A 19,756-nucleotide genomic window follows, 5' to 3' on the forward strand; every position below is an offset into this window, starting at 1 on the left:
CTAAACAATTCTCGATCTTTCTCACAGAAAAATATATGTAACTTTTGCAAAGCTAGTGGAGCCAAACTTTTTCTTTTACTTTTTCCTGTTTTCCTAGAATTCAAACAAAATGGTTGCAGTGAAGTTTGAGCTTGAGAAACTTATGAGTTTGTCCAATATATATACATTGTATATAGCTAGTATATGCTTAGACGATAAGGTCAATGAGGATGTGACTTTCCTCTATAGCTAGCTTTGTCCCTAGTCACCGATCCTCTTAGGGTCTCAAGATTATCAAGAGAGGCATTTTGTGGCTGCTGGGATTTGACTAGGGGAAGTTTCCACACAGACCCGCACGTACACTATGAACTATGAAGATAGATTATGTTTGATATAAAACAATGACTATCTGTTATCTTGGAGGACTTCCTGATATCTTGAATCTATTTCAGGTTAAAATTTAAATTAAATTAGATAGGATTTCACTGTTAATTTAGCAAATCAACTCATATTCCGATCAAAAATCATCTTTATATTTCATATTTTGTAACTCAAACTCATTTACATTCTCATGATTTGTTTACAACTTAGTCACTTGAATTGAATTGATCAAATGCGATGAATAAATGATGATCTGATTTGTCGAACTGATATTTAAGACTTTTCTAAAAAGAAAAGAAAAGAAAAGAAGAGAAAAGATAAAAGAAATGTCTCTTTGACATGAGCTCTTTCCTTTGTAAAACAAGTGTGAAGAATCAATGAGAAAAACCAAATTATCTTTGATCGTTTAAATAAGGAAAAAGAAAAAAAAAAAAAAAATCAAATGATAGCTGCTTCTTAGACATTCTAGCTGCAGCTATTTTAAGAAGAAAATGTGGGTATAGGATAGTACTGTTCTACAGTCCAAATCGGGGCCTACATGGAAGGTTTATTTTCTGTGAAGCTTCATTCAACATTTTTCTACCATTGCAGGTGATCGACTTTATAAAGCTGAGTCCTAAAGCCTAATTAGGTGGTACGTAAAATGCTCTTTTGGTACAGTATGTCATAAAAGATTGCCAATTCTCCAATTTGTCTCCCTGGTTGCCATGCCCTAACATTTCCTGCAAGCAGCTCAAATTATCAAAACATGGATCTCACTTTTTCCCCTGAAAAACGAGGCTCCAGATGAGCTCCGAGCCTCAGCTACAACAATCCTGATCTCAATTAAATCCCAGAAAAGGATCCAAATCTTAATTGAGTCCTCAAAGAATTTCTTTTTACTTCCCCCGAATAGATGGAGGTCGAATCAAAGAGGATCACTATTCTGATAGATGGTGATTGGGGCTATATGTTAGAGGAGAGGAGGATTGGGATTCATGGATTGGGGACTCAACTGGGAATATACTGAAACATTAGTGATCCGATTAATAATTAAGACAAGACTGTATATTTGCCATATACTTCCACATGCCTGCAAGGAAAAGGATGGTAGCAAAAACCCATGCTCCTATCTCTTGTTCTTTCACAATGCATACATCAAAGACGATCAAATCATTTGAATTTTTCTTGAACAGTACGTGCATGATAAATAATATTGTTTTCTTTTTTCTAAAGTACTTTTAACATGAAAAACACCCATTCAAGCAATATCATGAGTATTTCTCCTTCAAAAAGATATAAAAAGAAGGGAGATCTCGCTTCATATTTTCTTCAACTGGCTAGTACTATACTGTATCATATATATATATATATATACACACACATGTGATTCATACTCATAGCCTCTTCGCTAGGTCAATGGAGGGGCTGGTGAGCTAGCATATATATATATATATATATATATATATATATATAGAGAGAGAGAGAGAGAGAGAGAGAGAGAGAGAGACTTCTTGTGGAGTGCATGTAAGAGCTTGAACACTGAACAGTAAGGTTGGTTGGGACAGGTTCTCAGCTGGTACTGAGCCAAGCCGACATTGGCGCGCCCACCAAAGCAAGTGCTGGGCTGGTTTGAAACTGTTTGTTTCCCAAGAAAGAGAGAAAAAAAAATCAGGAATGCAAGAAGATAAAACAAAAGGGGCTGTACTACCAAGCAAATATTCATTTATAATTAATTCTAGCTAGGATTGGGATGATGAAGAGAGACAAGCCTCGAACCCTAATCTCTAACTTTGTCTTTAATCTATTTTACACTCCAATTGCTTCAATATTTTTTTTAATGATCTTGATCGGTTGATGATTAAATGTTATTTTAATAATTAGGATCTTAGTGTTTGTTTTAGTTGTCTGTTATTCACCTGAAAAAATATTAAATTAATGTATATTTTTTATGTGTTTCTTTATAGTTTTGATGAATTAATATTAAAAATAAAAAATATTATATTAATTTATTTTTAGTTAAAAATATTTTTTATAAAAACATCATGTATCATTTTATCAAATACGCACTTAATTAGTTAAGCCATTAATATGTTCTCACCATCTTTTCACACACTATTCACTGAGTAGTTCTTCTTTCAATTCCCAAGATTATCTATTACTATTATTCTATTTTCCTCCACTTTCTCATCCCATTTTATATTTTTTTAGAGTGTTTGAAAATATAGTAAATGATTAAAAATTTTATTTTCTATATTAAAACATCATAACATTAAAAAAATTAATTTAAAATAAAAAAGATATTATCTTTATAAAAAAACAAATTATATCCCAAACAAACACTGAGTGATCACTCAGCCAGTCTCTCTCTTTGCTTTAGCATATTTCTCTATTGTTTAGTCACACCTCACAAGTGATATCTTGTCTCTCCTTTTTTACTCAAATATTGGGTTTGCTTTATCAACTCTGATCTTGTTCATTTCTCTTTGAACCCTTCCCTCTTACACTTCTTTTAATTTGGTGATCTTGTTCAGGCTCCACCTTATAAGAACTTTTAGCCATCTTTAGTCCTTGTTTTGCTCTCTCTCTCTCTCTCTCTCTAACAGCCTATCCATCTACCAAGTAACTGTTTTCTCCTCCCACTTTTTCAATCATGGCTGATCCCTATTCCAATTACTTCAATGGGTGGTATAACTTCAAGCTCCACCACAATTTATCAGCATCGGCGTCTTCTTCCAATCCATCACTATATGCATCCTATGGATGCAATACGTACTCAGATAATAATACTATCCACAACAGCTCTTTCATTCAGTTCTGCCAGTCCTCATCACCTCCCTCTCCTCCTCTCAGAGAAGCTCTTCCGCTTCTTAGTTTAAGTCCAACGAGGCATGAACATCAACAGGAGTCCTCATGCAGTGCCATGGAAGTAGACAAGAACAAGGAAAGAGAAGAAAGCCTATGTGATGGTGAAACTGTGACTGTAGCTCTACATTTAGGGCTACCTAGTCCTTGTTCTGCTGATCTGGTCTCAAGGCTGTCTTCCTCTGAGATCTCATCAGACAAAGAAGACGTAACTGTTGCTTCTGGTTATCAAACAAGCAGTACTCTTAACAAGGGTCAGTATTGGATCCCCACACCTTCTCAGATTCTGATTGGTCCTACTCAGTTTTCATGTCCACTATGCTTCAAGACCTTCAACAGATACAACAACATGCAGGTATGTTTCATCAAATGAACCCGTGATAATTTCAAAAAGCTTACCTTTCCCTTCCTCTCCTATCCCTTTCTATGTTTCTCCTTTTGATTTTGGAGGAAAAGAGAGAGAACCAATTCTTATCCTTTGATAGCATACTTCTTTTTCTTGCTTGATTCAACAATTCACTTTTATTATAATTTATACTCTTGAGAAGAGAAGAGTAAATGGGACCTTATTAGGGTTTTCCTTTTTCTTTTTTCTCTACTTTAACACACATCTTTCCTCTTTTATACTCTTTAATTTATGTTTCTTAGTCTTTAATTATTCATCAACGCCTCTCCTCTCTCCTTCCCCCCTTTCCTTCTCCATTTTTGCATGATTTGTTGCTTTGGGATTTTAAAAATAAGAATAAATCAACCTGGTCCAACTGCGAATAAGATCAGTAGCTCTCTTTATGTGATTGAAACCACTCAGGCATTATGCTTTTTGTTCCTTGGAGTTTGTGTTCACACATTGACAGGTGTGTAAAAACTTCATCAATGCCCTAGCTAAGCTAGAGGAAAATTTTCTCAACCTGAACTCTCACCCCTCATGACCAAACTACTGCTTGCACCCTTTCTTAAGCTAGAGGAAAAGCCTAAAACATGGTTTTGGTTCAATTCTTTAATATATTGAGATTTTATTTATTCTCAAGCACCCTTTCTTCTTTCATTGCTTCTAACACGCAAAACGAAACTTCAGTTAAATTAGGCAAGAAGATTAGGGTCAAGGAGTGCCTTGCCTTCTCTCAAAGAATTCCCTTTTCTTCCTTTTTGAAAACTAGTCTAATAACATTAGTTCTTGGCGTGGGAAAATTTTAAAGCAATAAATTGATTTTGGACTTTGAACAAAGTTTCATGCATAATACATGCAAAAACGTTCCCTGGTAAATATAATTAAGGATAAGCCCATGTTAGGTTATGATAATCTAACTATGATCAGGTTAGAACACTTAATTAAATTTTTGTAATGATAATTATGGAGTGATCTTTTGATGAATACTAGTGAATAGTATATAACTTTTACTTTGACTCAGTGCAAATATGTCAAAAGCTTGTAGCATCTTTCCTAGTCTGTTCAAATTTGGATTCTCCTTTTTATCTGTCTGTACTTTCAAATGGTCAAGCTGCCAAGTGTGTTAGAGATTTAGTATTTCTTTTAAATTCTAAGTTTTAATTTTTTTGCTTTTTTTTGCTGTTGTTTTTTCATATGTAAGTATCCCTTGAATGTGTAGATGCATATGTGGGGGCATGGATCTCAGTATAGGAAAGGGCCAGAATCTCTAAGAGGTACACAGCCAACAGCAATGCTTAGGCTCCCTTGTTATTGCTGTGCACCAGGGTGCAGAAACAACATTGATCATCCAAGAGCAAAGCCGCTCAAGGATTTTAGAACGCTTCAAACTCATTACAAGAGAAAGCATGGAATCAAGCCTTTCATGTGCAGAAAATGTGGCAAGGCATTTGCTGTGAGAGGTGATTGGAGAACTCATGAGAAGAATTGTGGCAAGCTTTGGTATTGCACTTGTGGATCTGATTTCAAGCACAAAAGGTCCCTCAAAGATCACATCAAGTCATTTGGGCATGGCCATTCAGCAAATGGCATTGATTTCTTCGAAGAAGATGACGAGCCAGCCTCTGAAATCGAGCAAGACAATGATTCCACTCAGCGAAACTAAAGGCTAATAGCTGTTGGAAACAAGATCATGTTAATTCTCAGTTGATACCTCTTGTGTTTTCACTCAAAATCATTGCTCTTTAGATCAGCAAGAAGCCTATTTAAGCATCAGAGTTACTTTAAATCCCATGCTTTTTTTTTTCTTTTTTCTTTTTATGTGTTTCTGCTACTCCCTATCTCACTTTAGTAGCTGCTTAGTTTAGCAGACTCCTCATTGATCAATGTTAGACTAAGTTTCTGCAACTTCATCTCTCTCTATGTGTGTGTGTGTGTGTGTGCATGTGCAAGAATTTTAAACGTATGAAGCCTATGTCACTAGAGGTACATGGACTAGGTTGAATATAATTTATGTAGAACTTTATATTAGAGAAGGAAAAAGGCCATTCCTTGGTATCTTCCATTGATGTGTGTGTGTGTGTGTGTATGATATGCATCACCAAGTTTATTTTTTGCTTGTGTTAGCTAGAGGATGGCTCTAGATCCCCATTTCAAAACATAGATGATAATGCATCATGCATTTTTTAGCTTTTTTTGATACATATATAGTGCATGCCAAATATTCAAGATGTTAATTAGGGAATTGAAAAAATCAATGGTGAAAGTCATATTTTGATATGAATAAAAACGTTACACCCCATATATAACATATGATGCTTGGCCATGTTTAGTTCGTTCCTGAATAATTAGTAAATGTTTAGTTTTTGTCTTTTATGTTCGTTTCATAAGAAAAAAAAATATCAAATTAATATATATATATATATATATATATATATATATCAATAGGGCCCTGGTCGGTCACTTATAATTATTTTTATGGGGAAAATACTTTTGAAAATCAATTCAGACAGCAATACCAAGCATATAATTAAAAATCAAGTAGAAGTTAAAAAATCATCATTTAATTTTGTTTGAATTAAATTTATTTAACAAAATGCTTTATAACCGAAGAAATTAAAGTCATCTTCAATAAAAAAAATATATATGTATTCAATATCACTATAAAAACTTTCAAGAACTTTATTAGTCGCAATGAAAACAGAAAAGAAAAGGATATGAATAATGCCTTTGGATCATGTAGCTAGCTTTTGTTTATTGTATCATAACAAAAACAAAATATAAAAACAATCATGACCGAGCGGACATGTCTTCTCATACTTCTTGATTTGAAAGATATACATTTAATGCTTCAAAATTATCTTATATAAAAATTTATTTAATATTTTTGTCTTTATTTCTCCAACCCAACACATTTTTATCTTTTATATTTATTTCTTTGTACATTCAAGAGTCCCAATTTTAATAATATTTACAGACAATACATGATTTCCTCCATTTATTGCATCCATGTGGTGTTGTCAATTTCTTGTCCTCGATAATTCCTTATGTAAGTGTCTTGTGTTCCAATGAATTAACAAATGGACATTGAAGGTTTAGGTTATAGGAAACCCGGGAGGGATGAAAAAAAGGGGGGAATAAGTACAAGGTGCATGGGGCAAATGCAGTGAGAAAGGCCTTTCAAACCTGTAAAAACATCTAAATACTTGGACCACCCTACTAGTTTGTTTTCTCTAAGTGTTTTTTTTTTTAATTGTTTTTTTAGATGATATGAAAGATATTTTAAAAATAATAAAATATTATTTTAATATATTGAAAAAAACGTTTTAAAAACAGTGACTGCTGCAGTATCAACCGTATAACACCATTGTTTAGTGGTAGATGGTGAGTTCTCACTGGTAGACAGAACATGTAAGAACCCAAATCAAATGATTAGCAAAGGAAAGAGGGTGTGATATATACAACATAGTACAGTTTTTTTTGCTGATAGATCATACCAGAGAGACTGATGAAGCTACAAAGGATGGATTGGATGCATGATAAATAGAAGGAAATGGATCTTGTTGGCAGCTTTGTTAACAATTGTCGTGACTTGAGAGAAAGATACATAGTGTGCGAGCAGTCAAAGGGCTCTTTGACATGTCTTGTCATGCTACATTACTAGTCAGAGTCCATGTCTGTTGGGTTTCTTCAGTACTTGTCTCTACCACCTTTGCTCCAAAAATCTCCCATCTCTCTCTCTCTCTCTCTCTCTCTCTCCCCCTCAGTAATGGCAGAGCTGAAGTAGTTATAGGTTTTACACTCTACATTATGAGATTCTACAGGAGAGAGTGAAGAGAAAAAAGGAGGAGGAGGAGAAAAGAAAAGGTGGTGATGAATCCAATAACAAAATTGCGATTCTTTTCTTGTTTTCTTTGTTATTCAGTGACTTGTCATAGCGAGCCATCATTTTTATGCTAATGAAGTCACCAAGCTGTCATCTAGCCATGGACAAATGATGGATCCTTTCATGGTTCTATGTAAACAAGGCCTGCCCCACTTCTTTTCATTTTTTTCCTTTTCTTCTTATCTTCTCTGACCAATACGTGCAATAAGAGGCAATTATCCCAGAGGAACGTAACTTGAACACTTTTGGCTATTTATTTGTAAGGTAATTTCTGCAGTGAGTCGAGGTAAAAGTAAATATCATCAATTTATTTAACTTATTCTGGCCTCATGATCTTCTCCAACCAATATATGCAATAAGAGGCAATTATCCTTTCGGGGATTTATTTGCAGGTAATTTCTGTAGTGAGTTGAGGTAAAAAGAAAATTTTGTGTTATTAAATTCGGTATAATTTGATGGGTTAATTTAAAATTTAACTTGAAATGAGTTTTAGAACAAATTATATGAGAATTGATCTGGTCAAATCCAAATGACTCAAGAAAACAAGACCTAATCGATATTTTTATATATAAAGATGAAATAAATTTATTTTAATTGACCTAGATTAAGTGTGTTTTTGGTATTAAGATGTCAAATTCTTTTTAAAAATACTTTTCACTTAAAAACACATTAAGATAATTTTTTTTATTTTTTTTTTATTTTTATCATTAACACATCAAAATCATCATAAAATACTAAAAACTTCAATTTAATGTTTTCTCAAGTTAAATACACTTTTAAAACATATTCAAACACAGTTGAAGATACAAAAATAAACATACATTAACTCACTCTATTCATGATTTGGATCTTTGACTAAATCATAGGACAAATCAAGTTTAATAACTTTTATAAAACTCATAATTTTGGCTAGACAAGACTAGTTATGATCCCGTGAGGTGGATAGGATTTTGTATAATGTAAGAAATTAGTCTATCTATGGAAAAATGATATCTTGCCAAAATAGGATGGTTGAAGGGAAATTTTGAAGACAATCCTATCACAATTGGTGGTACAGCTGTTCAGAGTTTAGGGCTACTTGGACATCAACCTAAGACCTCCACTTATCAAAAAGCCCTTGAGAACAAGTAAAATTAATATATTTATTATTATATTTTATAAAATAAAGATTGCCACTATACTTAATAAAAAAAAAACACTCCAAATACAAAATAAAAAATAATTAGATTAATCACACTTGTACAACACATATAAAAAATATTTCTTAAATATTTTTAAATATCTCATTTATAATATTTCTCCCCGAAACTTTCATTCCCCTTTGAGCCCAGTAACTATTCCCTTCAAAACTTCCCCTACGAATTAATTATGCATACCGGTCCAATATTTTGTACTATTTCACCAACCAAAGTCCTTTTGCGTGGCATGGAGTGATGGTAGAGATTAAAGCTAAAGGCTGGCTTTGGTAAAAGTATTTATGTGATTGAAAGGAAAAGGAGTTTGATGTGCAAGGACGTACCAAAGAGGATGAGAGTGAAGATATATTACAACATGACCTAATTGAAAAAAATCTTGAACAAAAATGTAATCAAATAATTCATATGATGAAGGCTATGTGTGGTTATACAAAGTTATTTTATCTAACTTTTTTTTTAGATTAATTTAGGTATTCGGATCAACTTGCATGTATCTCGACTAATTCCACAGATTCTGAAATTAATAACTATGTAAACCTTTGATGGCCTTAAAGTTTGTTAGATTCGAAGTGATAATCTTTTAGAAGTAAATCCAGAATCTAACTAGTTAAACTACCATCCTCGTGTTTTTTTTTTTCTTTTTTTTTACCTAACTTCTTAACTGTGGAAATGGCTAAAAATTTACTTCAAAGAAATCATGATCTCACGGGAAGAAATATAAAAGTCTGTCAAGACATAGTATTGATTTTACTTCTTTCATGTATAATTAATAAGAGGAGAACTAAACTTCAAATGTTGGTTTAATGTCAAAGTGGCCTGTTTTCTTTCTTAATTTTCTAAATTTAAATTTTGAAATCAATGTTAATAAAATCTTATTAATTTATTTTTTTATTGCCGCTAGATAAATATGATGAAGGAATTCGTATGATTCTTAGAAAAAAGTTTTCAATTAATGTATAGATTGGTTTGAGAATATTATTTATAAGAAAAAATAAGAGTAGAACTATGATTTTAAGCATAGTTTTTTTTATACTTTCTTAATTAGTTAAAATTAATTTTTACGGGTATTTAATTTCCAATAATTATAGAGTAATCTCATGGATAAAATATTCTATAGGTGTACGAATAAGTATTTTTCTTTTATTTTTTAATAAAATACTAAAAAAAATCAATATTTGTGTAATTAATTCTTTCAGGGTGCGAATTTCAATCAGGGCCGACATTAAAAAGGTAAAAGATCCTTCTCATCTACAGTTATAATAATCTGTCAAAAAGGTCCTCAAAACAAATAAATTCCAATTGAGTACCACATTTATTAGACACTACCCTTCACTTATTATTTTTTTTAACTTTAAAATCGTAATGAATTTCATGTTCTCTGACCCAAGTCGTTAAGCTTGCTAAACTTTTTTTTAATGAAAGATGATAGTTTTTATTATGCTGGTCATCTAATGTGGGTGAAAAACCAGTAAATAAAATAAAAAATCAATACAACAAAGAAAATAAAAAACAGTTTTCATTTGAGGAAATCAAACAAATTGGGAAATAAAGAACATAATCCAAGCTTACTAGACCTTTCAAGATTTGACTGTGCTTTTTTTTTTTTAATCCTTTTAGAAACTATGTGATTCAAATTCATTTATATCTAATACCAAATTTAAAGAAAAATAAGTTTCTTTCTTGGAAAAAACTATATTGTGAGAGGGAAAAAAAACCATAGTCAAAGAACATGAAACTAAGCGTGTAGGTCAGCTGGCAGAGGGCTGTCCTAGCTTAACCAAGGTCTCGAGTTTCCCGATGATCATTTAAAAAAAAAAAAAACTCTTCTTTTGGACTGACTCTCTCTCTCTTCTCTCTCAATGTCATGATCACACATGCCATATGCTTGCCTTTAGCCATGTCCTTTAGCAATCGTTGTGTTTCCTTTGATGTTTATGGAGATTCTCCAACTGGGTCTCAGTGTTGGAGAATCTAGAAAAAAGCTTGAGAGAGAAGTTTGTTTCGCCATTTTTATGAACCCTAAGTGTGAGAGAATTCCATCTTCCTTTTTTTCAGTTAGAAACAAGACAGGAAAATTCTTGAAGGGCAAATCTTAGTTGCATACTGGACAAGCAATCATACAAGTGCTTTATGAGGTTGCAGGAGTGAAATGCCTGCCCTGACATCATGATTGTTGCCAAGTAATTCGAGAGTAAATGCCTAGCAAAATTTGTTACTTTTTTGGATTGGATCGAGATGTAGCTTCTTGATTTGGATTCATTAAAATTGATTAATGATTCACTTTATCTTAAAACCAATATATGTGAACTCGCAATGACATCACTTGCGTAGAATATAATACAAGATTATAAAATTAGTTTTAGAAGTTTCTGCTAATAATTTAGATTTCTAGCTTTAATATTCTTGGTGTGATTGGTAAAGCAAATGTGTTCCTTCTTCCTCGTATTGATATTAGCAGTCTTATTAAATTCAACCTAATATAGGAGATTAACTTGTTGACCTAGGAGCTACTCCAAGGTAGGTTTTACACCAAACTGGGTGTGTGTTTGATAACATGGTGTGTGTTTTTTGTAAAATTATTTTTTAATTAAAAATATATTAAAATAATTTTTTTCTAGATTTTTTTTTAACATCAACTTATCAAAAAATTTCTAAAAAAAACATCAATTTGATATTTTTTAAGATGAAAAAAAGTCGAATCACAAAAATAAATACATATTAGATAGACGTAAGGTCTTAGACCCATATTCTTGGCCCATCAAACCCTAGCCCAAACTAACCTTAGTATTTAAAAAGAAAATTACCAAATAATTTGCTTCTCTTATTTAAGCTTTTGGGTTTTGAAAAAGGGTTAAAGAAACAAGTAAGTGATTCTCTTTTTTATTGTTTTTTATTATGAAATTGATGGTTAAAGGATTAAAGAAGAGTTTAGAGTTTTTATTATGGTCAGCTCCCATTGTCACGACTCGAATCTTGGACCCAAAACCAGCAACACATCACTGTATCACAAAACAAATATATATAAATCCAGGTTGATTTTTAATTTTTTTTTCAAAGCAAAATCGTTTCAACTTTTTTAAATAAAATCAAAATGATATTATTTCAAATTAATTTAAATTGACCTATCAACCCATGATCCAGGCATTGAAGCAGGTAATAGATCAGGTTTAGGTAATACATCACGTTTATAAGGATGTATATTATCATTTAAAATGCAAATTTTGCTTAAAACTTAAGTAAAAAGAAACTTACTCCTGATGAAAGGAAACTGTTTCAATGATACTTTTACTTTTAAGATTCAATTGTTTTTAAGATTAGGTGATTATTTAACATATTGTATCAAAGTCTCCTTGATAAAAAAAAAAAAAAAAGTAGTATAAAGTCTTTTGAAGTTTCGTAAGCTTATTTGCTTTCCACAAGCTTTGAAGTCATTTGCATGTATCCCAAACTCAAGATTAATCTCAATTAAACAAGTAGAAATGGCCATGGCAATATACCACACTACATTTTTCAAATAACTTGAGTTGAGATGGGAGCCACCGGGAGGAGCCTGGGATCCTGCTTTACCATGCAACAACAAAGGGTCCATTTGTTCAGTTTCATCATTATTGACACAAAATCATGAATCTGAATCCTTATGCTGACTACTTTTTCTGGATGATATAGTTTATGGTATACTTTTTAGTGAATACATTCAATCAAAATTTGTATTAGATATGGTGTTCCTCTTCCCCATAAATGAAACTTGATCTTTTCTTTTGTTTCTCCTTTAGTTGATGATACACTTTTTCTCTCTTTTTCTGTAAAGTGCGTGTCTCTTTATCTGCCCTTGTACTATTCCCCCCTCTTTCAATTCGCCAATTCAGTCAAAAGCCAACCTTTTTCTCCTGTAATGAGAGACAAGAATAGACAGCTCTAATCCCATGAATCTCTTGATGAGATCTTTGTTTGTATGATTGCTTGTTTGAAGATTTACATTTCCTAGAAACCATAATCTTCTTCTCAAATACTAGGGACCATGCCCACCAAATCCATGGTTGCTTCCTTTTTCTTTTCTTGTTCTTGTTTTCCCAATTATTTATGCCGCTGTGTTCCCAGATGAGTCTAAATCATGGGAATGAAATCCAGCCCATCCCATGTCCCGGATCAATGCTTAAATCAGGGGTTAGAGAAGTTAATTCAAGTTTATTTGTTAATCAAATCTATGTTGTTTTAATTTTTTAAAGATAAAACATGTTTTAATAAGAAAAAATCTATAAAAAATCAAACTAAATTTTAACTAAATCACAAAATGTCACATAATTGACTTTCCATTTTTATACATGATTTCTAGCGCTGAGAGACAGACACAAGTCAACTCGTCAAACTAGATTTAATAGATTTAATAACTATGTTCTAGATTTTCTGAGGAAATGTTGGGAAAAAAGAATGGTTGATATCAGTTTCTGATAAATAAATAAAAAGGCTTCTTCTTTTAGATCAATTTGTAGAATTACAGCATGTAATCAGCCGAGAAACCACTTATTCTCCATGCAAGCATCACGCAGAATACATAGGAGCTCACTGAGAAGCAACACTGAGATAATGAAATGAACTTCATTGAAGATTATGCAATCCATAATTTCCCAACTTGTCAACTCTTCTTGCCCACTTACATTCACATTAACTAAAGTAAGAAGGTTAGTACAATTTTGAGTTATTGATTAAGGATGGAAACTGCTGTAATCTCCTGTAAGTATAACGCTGCCTGTTTGGCCTGCTGATGAGGTCGAATTATAGGATGTCAAGGCGAGATTAGGCGGGCACCATGCAAGATGGCCTAGTGCTCTAGTTTGGGAATGTACAAATTGTTATGTAGGTTGATTTGGCTGATCCATAGCTACAAGCTCATCTCATCAGGTAGGCTGATTTCAAGAAGATACAGGCTGAAGACCAGCAGGAATACATGTGAGAAAAATAATTTAACAAAAAAAAAAAAAAATACCAGATCTTGAAACAGAATCATGTATAGTTTGAGTTCTATTACCTTGCAGACATGAAAGCCATACCAAAGAACACGGCCTTAACAGCTTGTTTCTGACCAGCATAATCAAATGCCAGTGGCAGCATTTCATGCAAGGTGAGGAAAGCCATCACTCCACCAACTGCAAATGCAACAAAAATTTATGGTGAGATTGAAGTAGCACATTGATTTTCTCCAAACATCTGGAGAAACTGAGAAATAAATGGTACTGCATACCTGATCCCAGCAAACCCTCAAGAATTTCAGGACTCAAGCTGCTTGGGAATAGATAAGCTACAGTCAAGGAAAAGGACATTCTTATTGGTCGAAATTAAATGACTTCCCATGCTTTAGCAACATAAGCAATAAAAAGAAGTTGACATACCAACAAGCACCACACCAAGTGGCTCAGCCAAACCAGAAAGTGTAGCTAATTTGAATGCCTGCCACTTGCTGAAATGCGGACAGAAACTAACAAGTTAATTTATATTATGGGTATAGTACAATAAATTCTACTCTGTTGACATAGCAGCAAAAACAATATAGCCAAAGGTATCAGAAGAACACTGTGGTCACATAAATAAGGGTAGCTATTATATATCTAGCCACTCCGACCCCTTAGGCAGGAGCCAGTAGTCTGGAGCCAAAAATTGTTGAGTGCATCTGCACTATATCATACTATTAAATGATATGTGCAAAAATCAGGTTATGGTTTCTTTTTTGTTTTCCTTTATTTGAGATCCTTGCTTTCTTCAGGAATTGAAAGATCGTGGAGGCCAAACAAGAGTGTTAGTGAATAGATCAGGCTACTATGGTAGGCACTAATGCTACCCCAATAAAAAAGCAGCATTTCTGACTCCCTTTAAAATTTTGCTACAACACGAGGACATAACGTAGAAGAATAAAATTGCTACCTTGACCATCTTCAGCAGTGCCTGGGATATCCAAAAAAAAATTTTTCAAACTCCAGCACAGCTTCCTGACCTCTATATTCATTACTCTGCCACTCTACAGTTCTATCTCTAGATTCTAGACAGTCAACAGGGCAATTATCTCCACCACTATCACCAGTAATCGCCTCCCTATTTGTTGATTCTTATTTCCAATAAAGTACCATTTCAGGCTACTTCCACAGCAAACATGCTTCGGACCATTTCTTTCTAAAGGGGTTTTTACTGCTGCTTTAGAAAGCTGAATAGAGCAGTGCCTTGGGAAATTTTTACCTCTGTGTTGCATAATAAATAGGAAGTGCAACAGCAACACCCTGTGGAAATAGACATGAAAAAGTTAGGACAAATAAATAGGTAGTGCAACAGCAACACCCTGTGGAAATGAACATAAAGAAGTTAGGATTGTCGGAGTATAATATAAATTAAAATTATATCTTCAACAATTTAAGCTTTTAGATTCAACTGGTTTTTTAACCTAGTAACACATAACATCATATTTTATATTTGTAGATGGGAAAAAGCATTAACAAAATACAGGAAAATCTGATAAACAAGGTTTTGGATATTAATTGGCACAACAGTCCAACCGCAGAAAATAACCTTCTCAAGCACGACATTATGGAACTTTCAAAATGAAAACCAAACATATCCACTGCGCCTAGACACATCTTATCATAAGATAAATTGCATATTATGTCTATAGGCAAGAAAAACACAATTAACTCCCATTAATGCTGGCAGCAGAACACATCCTCTCAATTTTTTTGTATTAAAATCCATAAATAATTGGCACTTAAAATGTTCAAAGTTTAAAGGAACCAACTCTCATTCAGGAAGAAAGCAACCTCTTTGAAGAACTGATAGCATGTGTAAGCATACCTCTGGAATGTTGTGCAAAGCAATTGCCACAGCCAAATTAATACCAACACGGAGGCCCTAAAATAGAATTATAAAAGAAGATTACAATTGACTTACCAAAGAATAAGAAAATAGCTTCTGGATCTCAAGACCCGAGATTAAAACAATCATTGTTAGCTTCCAGTTGACAATTGTATTTAATGGAAATAACATGCATACTAAGATTAATTTCTAAAACCATGTGGTACCAAATTGGTTGCATCCAGGAACCAACAAGTATTGAAGTGGGTTGTGACTGAAGGCAACATAAGAGACTACGACATCTTAACCAAAGATCCTTGGTTATTGTGATTCGTCAATTCATAATAGTATACTGAGAAGCAACAAATTTGATTCTTTCATATGTGGACTATAATTTGTTCGTAAAAAGATTCTAAAAAATGGAACTAAACTCCTTGTTTTGGTGCCATTGAGTAATAGTACGACTGAATGGTTTGCTTTTCTCGTCTTCATCATACCAAAGTCAAATAAACAATCTTCTTAGCACAGGAAGCACAAGTAAAATGGCATGCAAATGCAACCCACGATACTACAGAAGGTAAAAATATCATTAAAGAAACAAGTCTTTTTCTTCAAGAAATTAAACAGTAAACATGGTGCTGAATTGAACAAGCTCCAATTTGTTAAACAATCATGTATTAAGACTTTAAGAAAAACCCTTCGTGTTTCTGTTTTCAGGATGAAGCTTTGATGCGTGAGTTTCATTCAAGACAGGTGTATTTTAAGAGTGACAAGAGTACTAGACTTTAATCTGTGTATGCATATATATTTTAGCCGAACAGAATACCAACACTACAGAGGAAATATAAATAAGGCAAATGCTACCTTAAGTGATCCAAGGAACACTGCCATTCCCTCTGGGAAGTTATGCAAGCTTATTCCTGCAGTTCATGAAAGACAAGATTCAATCTGAACAGACTAGTTTATGAACTTTTCCAACTAAAAGGTATTAAATTTACTGTTTCCAACTCTTGGGGCCCTGGTATCTTTACCAGTTTAGTTAAAAAAAAAAAAAAAAACGAGCACAAGCAAGCAAAATTGAAGTTAGAGAGTGATAGAATAGGACCAGGGAAGGTCAGTCATACCTATTGCAGTGATAATTCCACTGAACAAAACTTGACGACGATGCTTTTTCATAATGTCCTTTCCCCCTTGGTCACCATTTTTCTGTTACCAAACAAAGTTCCAAACTGTCACGTTACCTTCTAATATTCTAGCTGCATAGAAAAGCAGCCATTGTTGAAGTGACAAAACAATTAAGTATTAGGAAAATGTATCATCCAGAACCTTTTTACTTTTAACATCTAAGCTTGAGGTAAGTGTTGGCTCTGGGATAAAATTGGCGATGATACCAAAGAATACAACACCTCCAAAAAACTGTACCATCAAGGAAAAAAAATGACAGGTATAAATGAATAAATAATGTCTAGTAAGCAATAAAATTTGAATTCAATGAAGAAAAGGAAAGATATAGCTAACCCAGAGGTTGCCTTTTAAGAATCCAATTGAATTGATAGCATTATGAGCAAGATCAAGGAATGATATGCACAGCATCAGGCCTGCAGCAAAACCCTGCATAGAGAAACTCAGAAAGTGTTAATGCAAACACTTTCCCCTGGAGTTTAATACAATATTAGGATCATTCATGGTAACTCCATGCCACAGCATTTTCTCATAAGCATGTACTAATACCAGAATTAAGCAGACACAGGAAATTAATTAGCCACTATCCTTTCATAGGTAGATAAAACACTAAAAGGTGGCGTTCTTTTCTTGTGAGAAGAAGAAGCAATAAAGAAGGGCAAAAACAAAACAGCTTTTATCATATGGAGACATCAACTTCCAAAAACCACCTGTAATAACCCAAGCATCTTCAAATTGGGAGTCTGACAAAGAATTACAAAGAGTGCACCTGTTTCATAGTCCAAGAGTTATGGATAGGTCAAATGTGTTAAGCATAGTAAACAAGAAAAACTGGTGTCCATACACAAAGTCAGTGAGCATCAAAAACACACCTCAGTAAGCAAACAGGACATCAAAACTAGAAGAGTAAAACAAGTAGTCAATAGTAATATTTGAATTTCATGCCATATTCATGTAGACAAGTCTTTCTTTGCTAAGTGAGTGAAGTACTCGAACCACCCAAAACAGAGACGCCAAGCACAAAAATCATGAAAGTGTCCGTGGAGATGCTCTCACTCAGACCAAAACGTTAAGAATATAGAAAAATATGAGTGCTAAGGACGTAGGAGGTGTAGCGGGTGCTGAGGATTTGATAAATTTTATAGGGCCTTTTGTGTTTGGAAAATTATGGATTCCAGGCAACTTTAGGCAAGTAAATTTTATAGGCCTCTTCACATGAGCTTCTAACACTAGACCAAGTAATTAGGCAACTTTCTAATCTTCAACAGAAATTGTTAAGAATTAAGGCTAGTGGATTTACTTCTTTTCCTTGAAATTAAAAAAAAAAAATCATTGTCTTTTCCTCAACAATCATCTTACCAAAAAAAGGATTCCTCCATTTATCAGTTCAATCACTAGTCTTCATTATACATAGCCAGAAACTCTCAATCAACTTCTAAATTAACATCCCTGAATTTTAATCTTCTTCTTGTTACAATTCAAGAAACCAGTCCACGAGCAAGAGCAATCAGGACCAAATTTAATCCGACTATAATACAAAAAAAACTGCAATTTAAACCAGCTAACACAACAGTGTCTTCCACATTATAGTAAAAATGCATGAAAAACCATGAACCAACTAAACCCCACATCATATTTCCATTAAAAAAAACAAATGATAGTAAAACAAAGTCCACAACGTGAAAACATCAAGAACCTAAAAAAGACTACGTACGCAACCATATCAGCACAAAAAGAAAAATCCTTAATCATGGTATCTTAAAATTTTCAAATAAAACAAGAATTTTGAAACCAACCAATCATAGAAAACATAAAAAGTTGCAAGCTTTATATATAACTTACCTATAGAAGTGCTTAATCCACCCACAAGAGACAGAGCCAAAGCTACCATGACCTGAGAATCCATTGAAAGAGATGCTTCTTTTCTGTATATGACAATGACCCAAGTACTATTTAGAGCTAGTTTATATAACCACTCCACTGAAGGAATGATTGTGCTTAGAGGAAAAGAATATAAAGAGGACAAAGAAAGGGATGGTTTGAGAGAAAGGAACAAGAAATGTTCAAGGAAGTACTGTTTCCTCACTCAACCGTCTATCTGTTTGTCATGCGGTAAAACTTTGTATTTTTAAGACTTTTAAATTTTTTTTAAGCTTTAAAATTATATTTTACAATATTTTTAAATTGTTATAATGTACGGATTTTAAAATAAATTTAAAAAATATTATTTTAATATATTTTTAAATAAAAAATGAATTTTACCACACTCATAAACATTCATTTTAACTAACTTATTACCACATTTTTTAATAGAAAATAGAATTACATATTAATTAAATTAAATGTTACTTAGTAAATACTCTTTAACATAATTACAAAACTTGAACGGGCTATCAAATTTATATAGAATCGATTGATCCAGAGCAATCTAAATCAAAGAAAAATATATATAAAAAAAAAAAAACCTTGATTGATCTAATTAAAAATTTTAGGTTAATATGGTAATTAACTCGGGTCTAATCCAGTCAAAATACAATCCTTAACTTGTTAATATTTTTAAAAAATATATTAAAATAATATTATTTTGATATTTTAAAAAAAATAGAATTCACCTGAATTTATCCTTATAATTCAAACGTTGTCATATATTTACTTTTATAATTATTCTATTCTCAAAGTTTTTGGAAGTACAGTAACAACTAGGAAACATATTTTTATATTTTTAATAGTAAACAAATTTAATTTTAATCTATTGTTTTGGATTTTAAATTAAGAGGAGTTGGATAAAAATATTTATCATATATACAATTATAATTATTCAAATGTAAATTATTTATTTAAAATTTAATTTAAAAAATATTTAGTTTTCATATATGATTCAAGGAATTTCAAACCACGTTCTAAAAAATTCTTAGACAAATAAAAAAAATTGAAATTCTGACAAATAATTAGCATTTTTCACTTTATATCATGTCTCAAACTTTGAAAAGCAATCCAGACATTATTCTAAACATTATTGTGAGCAAGGCCAAGGTTTTGAGGGCAATATAATATATTAGCCTAATGTTTTAT

At 32.6% G+C, this 19,756-nt stretch overlaps 2 protein-coding genes across 3 annotated transcripts; one reads left to right on the forward strand and one right to left on the reverse strand.

Moving 5' to 3' along the window:
* The first annotated feature begins 2,779 nt into the window (after window positions 1–2,779).
* On the forward strand, window positions 2,780–5,497 carry LOC118054331 (zinc finger protein WIP2). The gene is made up of 2 exons (XM_035065867.2): window positions 2,780–3,559; window positions 4,812–5,497. Exons 1-2 carry the CDS (start codon window positions 2,993–2,995, stop codon window positions 5,253–5,255), a joined length of 1,011 nt encoding a protein of 336 aa, XP_034921758.1. The 5' UTR covers window positions 2,780–2,992; the 3' UTR covers window positions 5,256–5,497.
* Window positions 5,498–13,253: 7,756 nt separating this feature from the next.
* Window positions 13,254–18,774, reverse strand: LOC118054332 (zinc transporter ZTP29). Of its 2 annotated transcripts, XM_035065870.2 has the most exons (12): window positions 18,527–18,774; window positions 17,395–17,453; window positions 17,021–17,113; window positions 16,829–16,918; window positions 16,627–16,708; window positions 16,367–16,422; window positions 15,503–15,559; window positions 14,897–14,937; window positions 14,059–14,126; window positions 13,911–13,967; window positions 13,698–13,815; window positions 13,254–13,596 (listed from the first exon to the last, which is right to left on the reverse strand). In XM_035065870.2, the coding sequence occupies exons 1-12, from the start codon at window positions 18,588–18,590 to the stop codon at window positions 13,551–13,553; spliced, it is 831 nt and encodes a 276-aa protein (XP_034921761.1). In that variant the 5' UTR covers window positions 18,591–18,774; the 3' UTR covers window positions 13,254–13,550. The 2 variants fall into 2 exon arrangements, with proteins under 2 accessions (XP_034921761.1, XP_034921762.1); XM_035065871.2 differs by lacking the exon at window positions 17,395–17,453.
* Between the last annotated feature and the right edge of the window lie 982 nt (window positions 18,775–19,756).

This window comes from Populus alba, chromosome 3 (genome assembly GCF_005239225.2).
Source record: "Populus alba chromosome 3, ASM523922v2, whole genome shotgun sequence".
NCBI classification, from domain to species: Eukaryota; Viridiplantae; Streptophyta; class Magnoliopsida; order Malpighiales; family Salicaceae; genus Populus; species Populus alba.

Bases quoted from the DNA above. Each gene is read 5' to 3' on its own strand.
- LOC118054331 (XM_035065867.2), top strand. From the start codon at position 2,993: ATGGCTGATCCCTATTCCAATTACTTCAATGGGTGGTATAACTTCAAG. The intron at 3,560-4,811 runs GTATGTTTCATC...TTGAATGTGTAG, and splicing joins ACAGATACAACAACATGCAG to ATGCATATGTGGGGGCATGG.
- LOC118054332 (XM_035065870.2), bottom strand. From the start codon at position 18,590: ATGGATTCTCAGGTCATGGTAGCTTTGGCTCTGTCTCTTGTGGGTGGA. The intron at 16,423-16,626 runs GTATGACTGACC...CATGAACTGCAG, and splicing joins TGGAATTATCACTGCAATAG to GAATAAGCTTGCATAACTTC. The intron at 15,560-16,366 runs GTAGCATTTGCC...ATTCTATTTTAG, and splicing joins TGTTCCTTGGATCACTTAAG to GGCCTCCGTGTTGGTATTAA.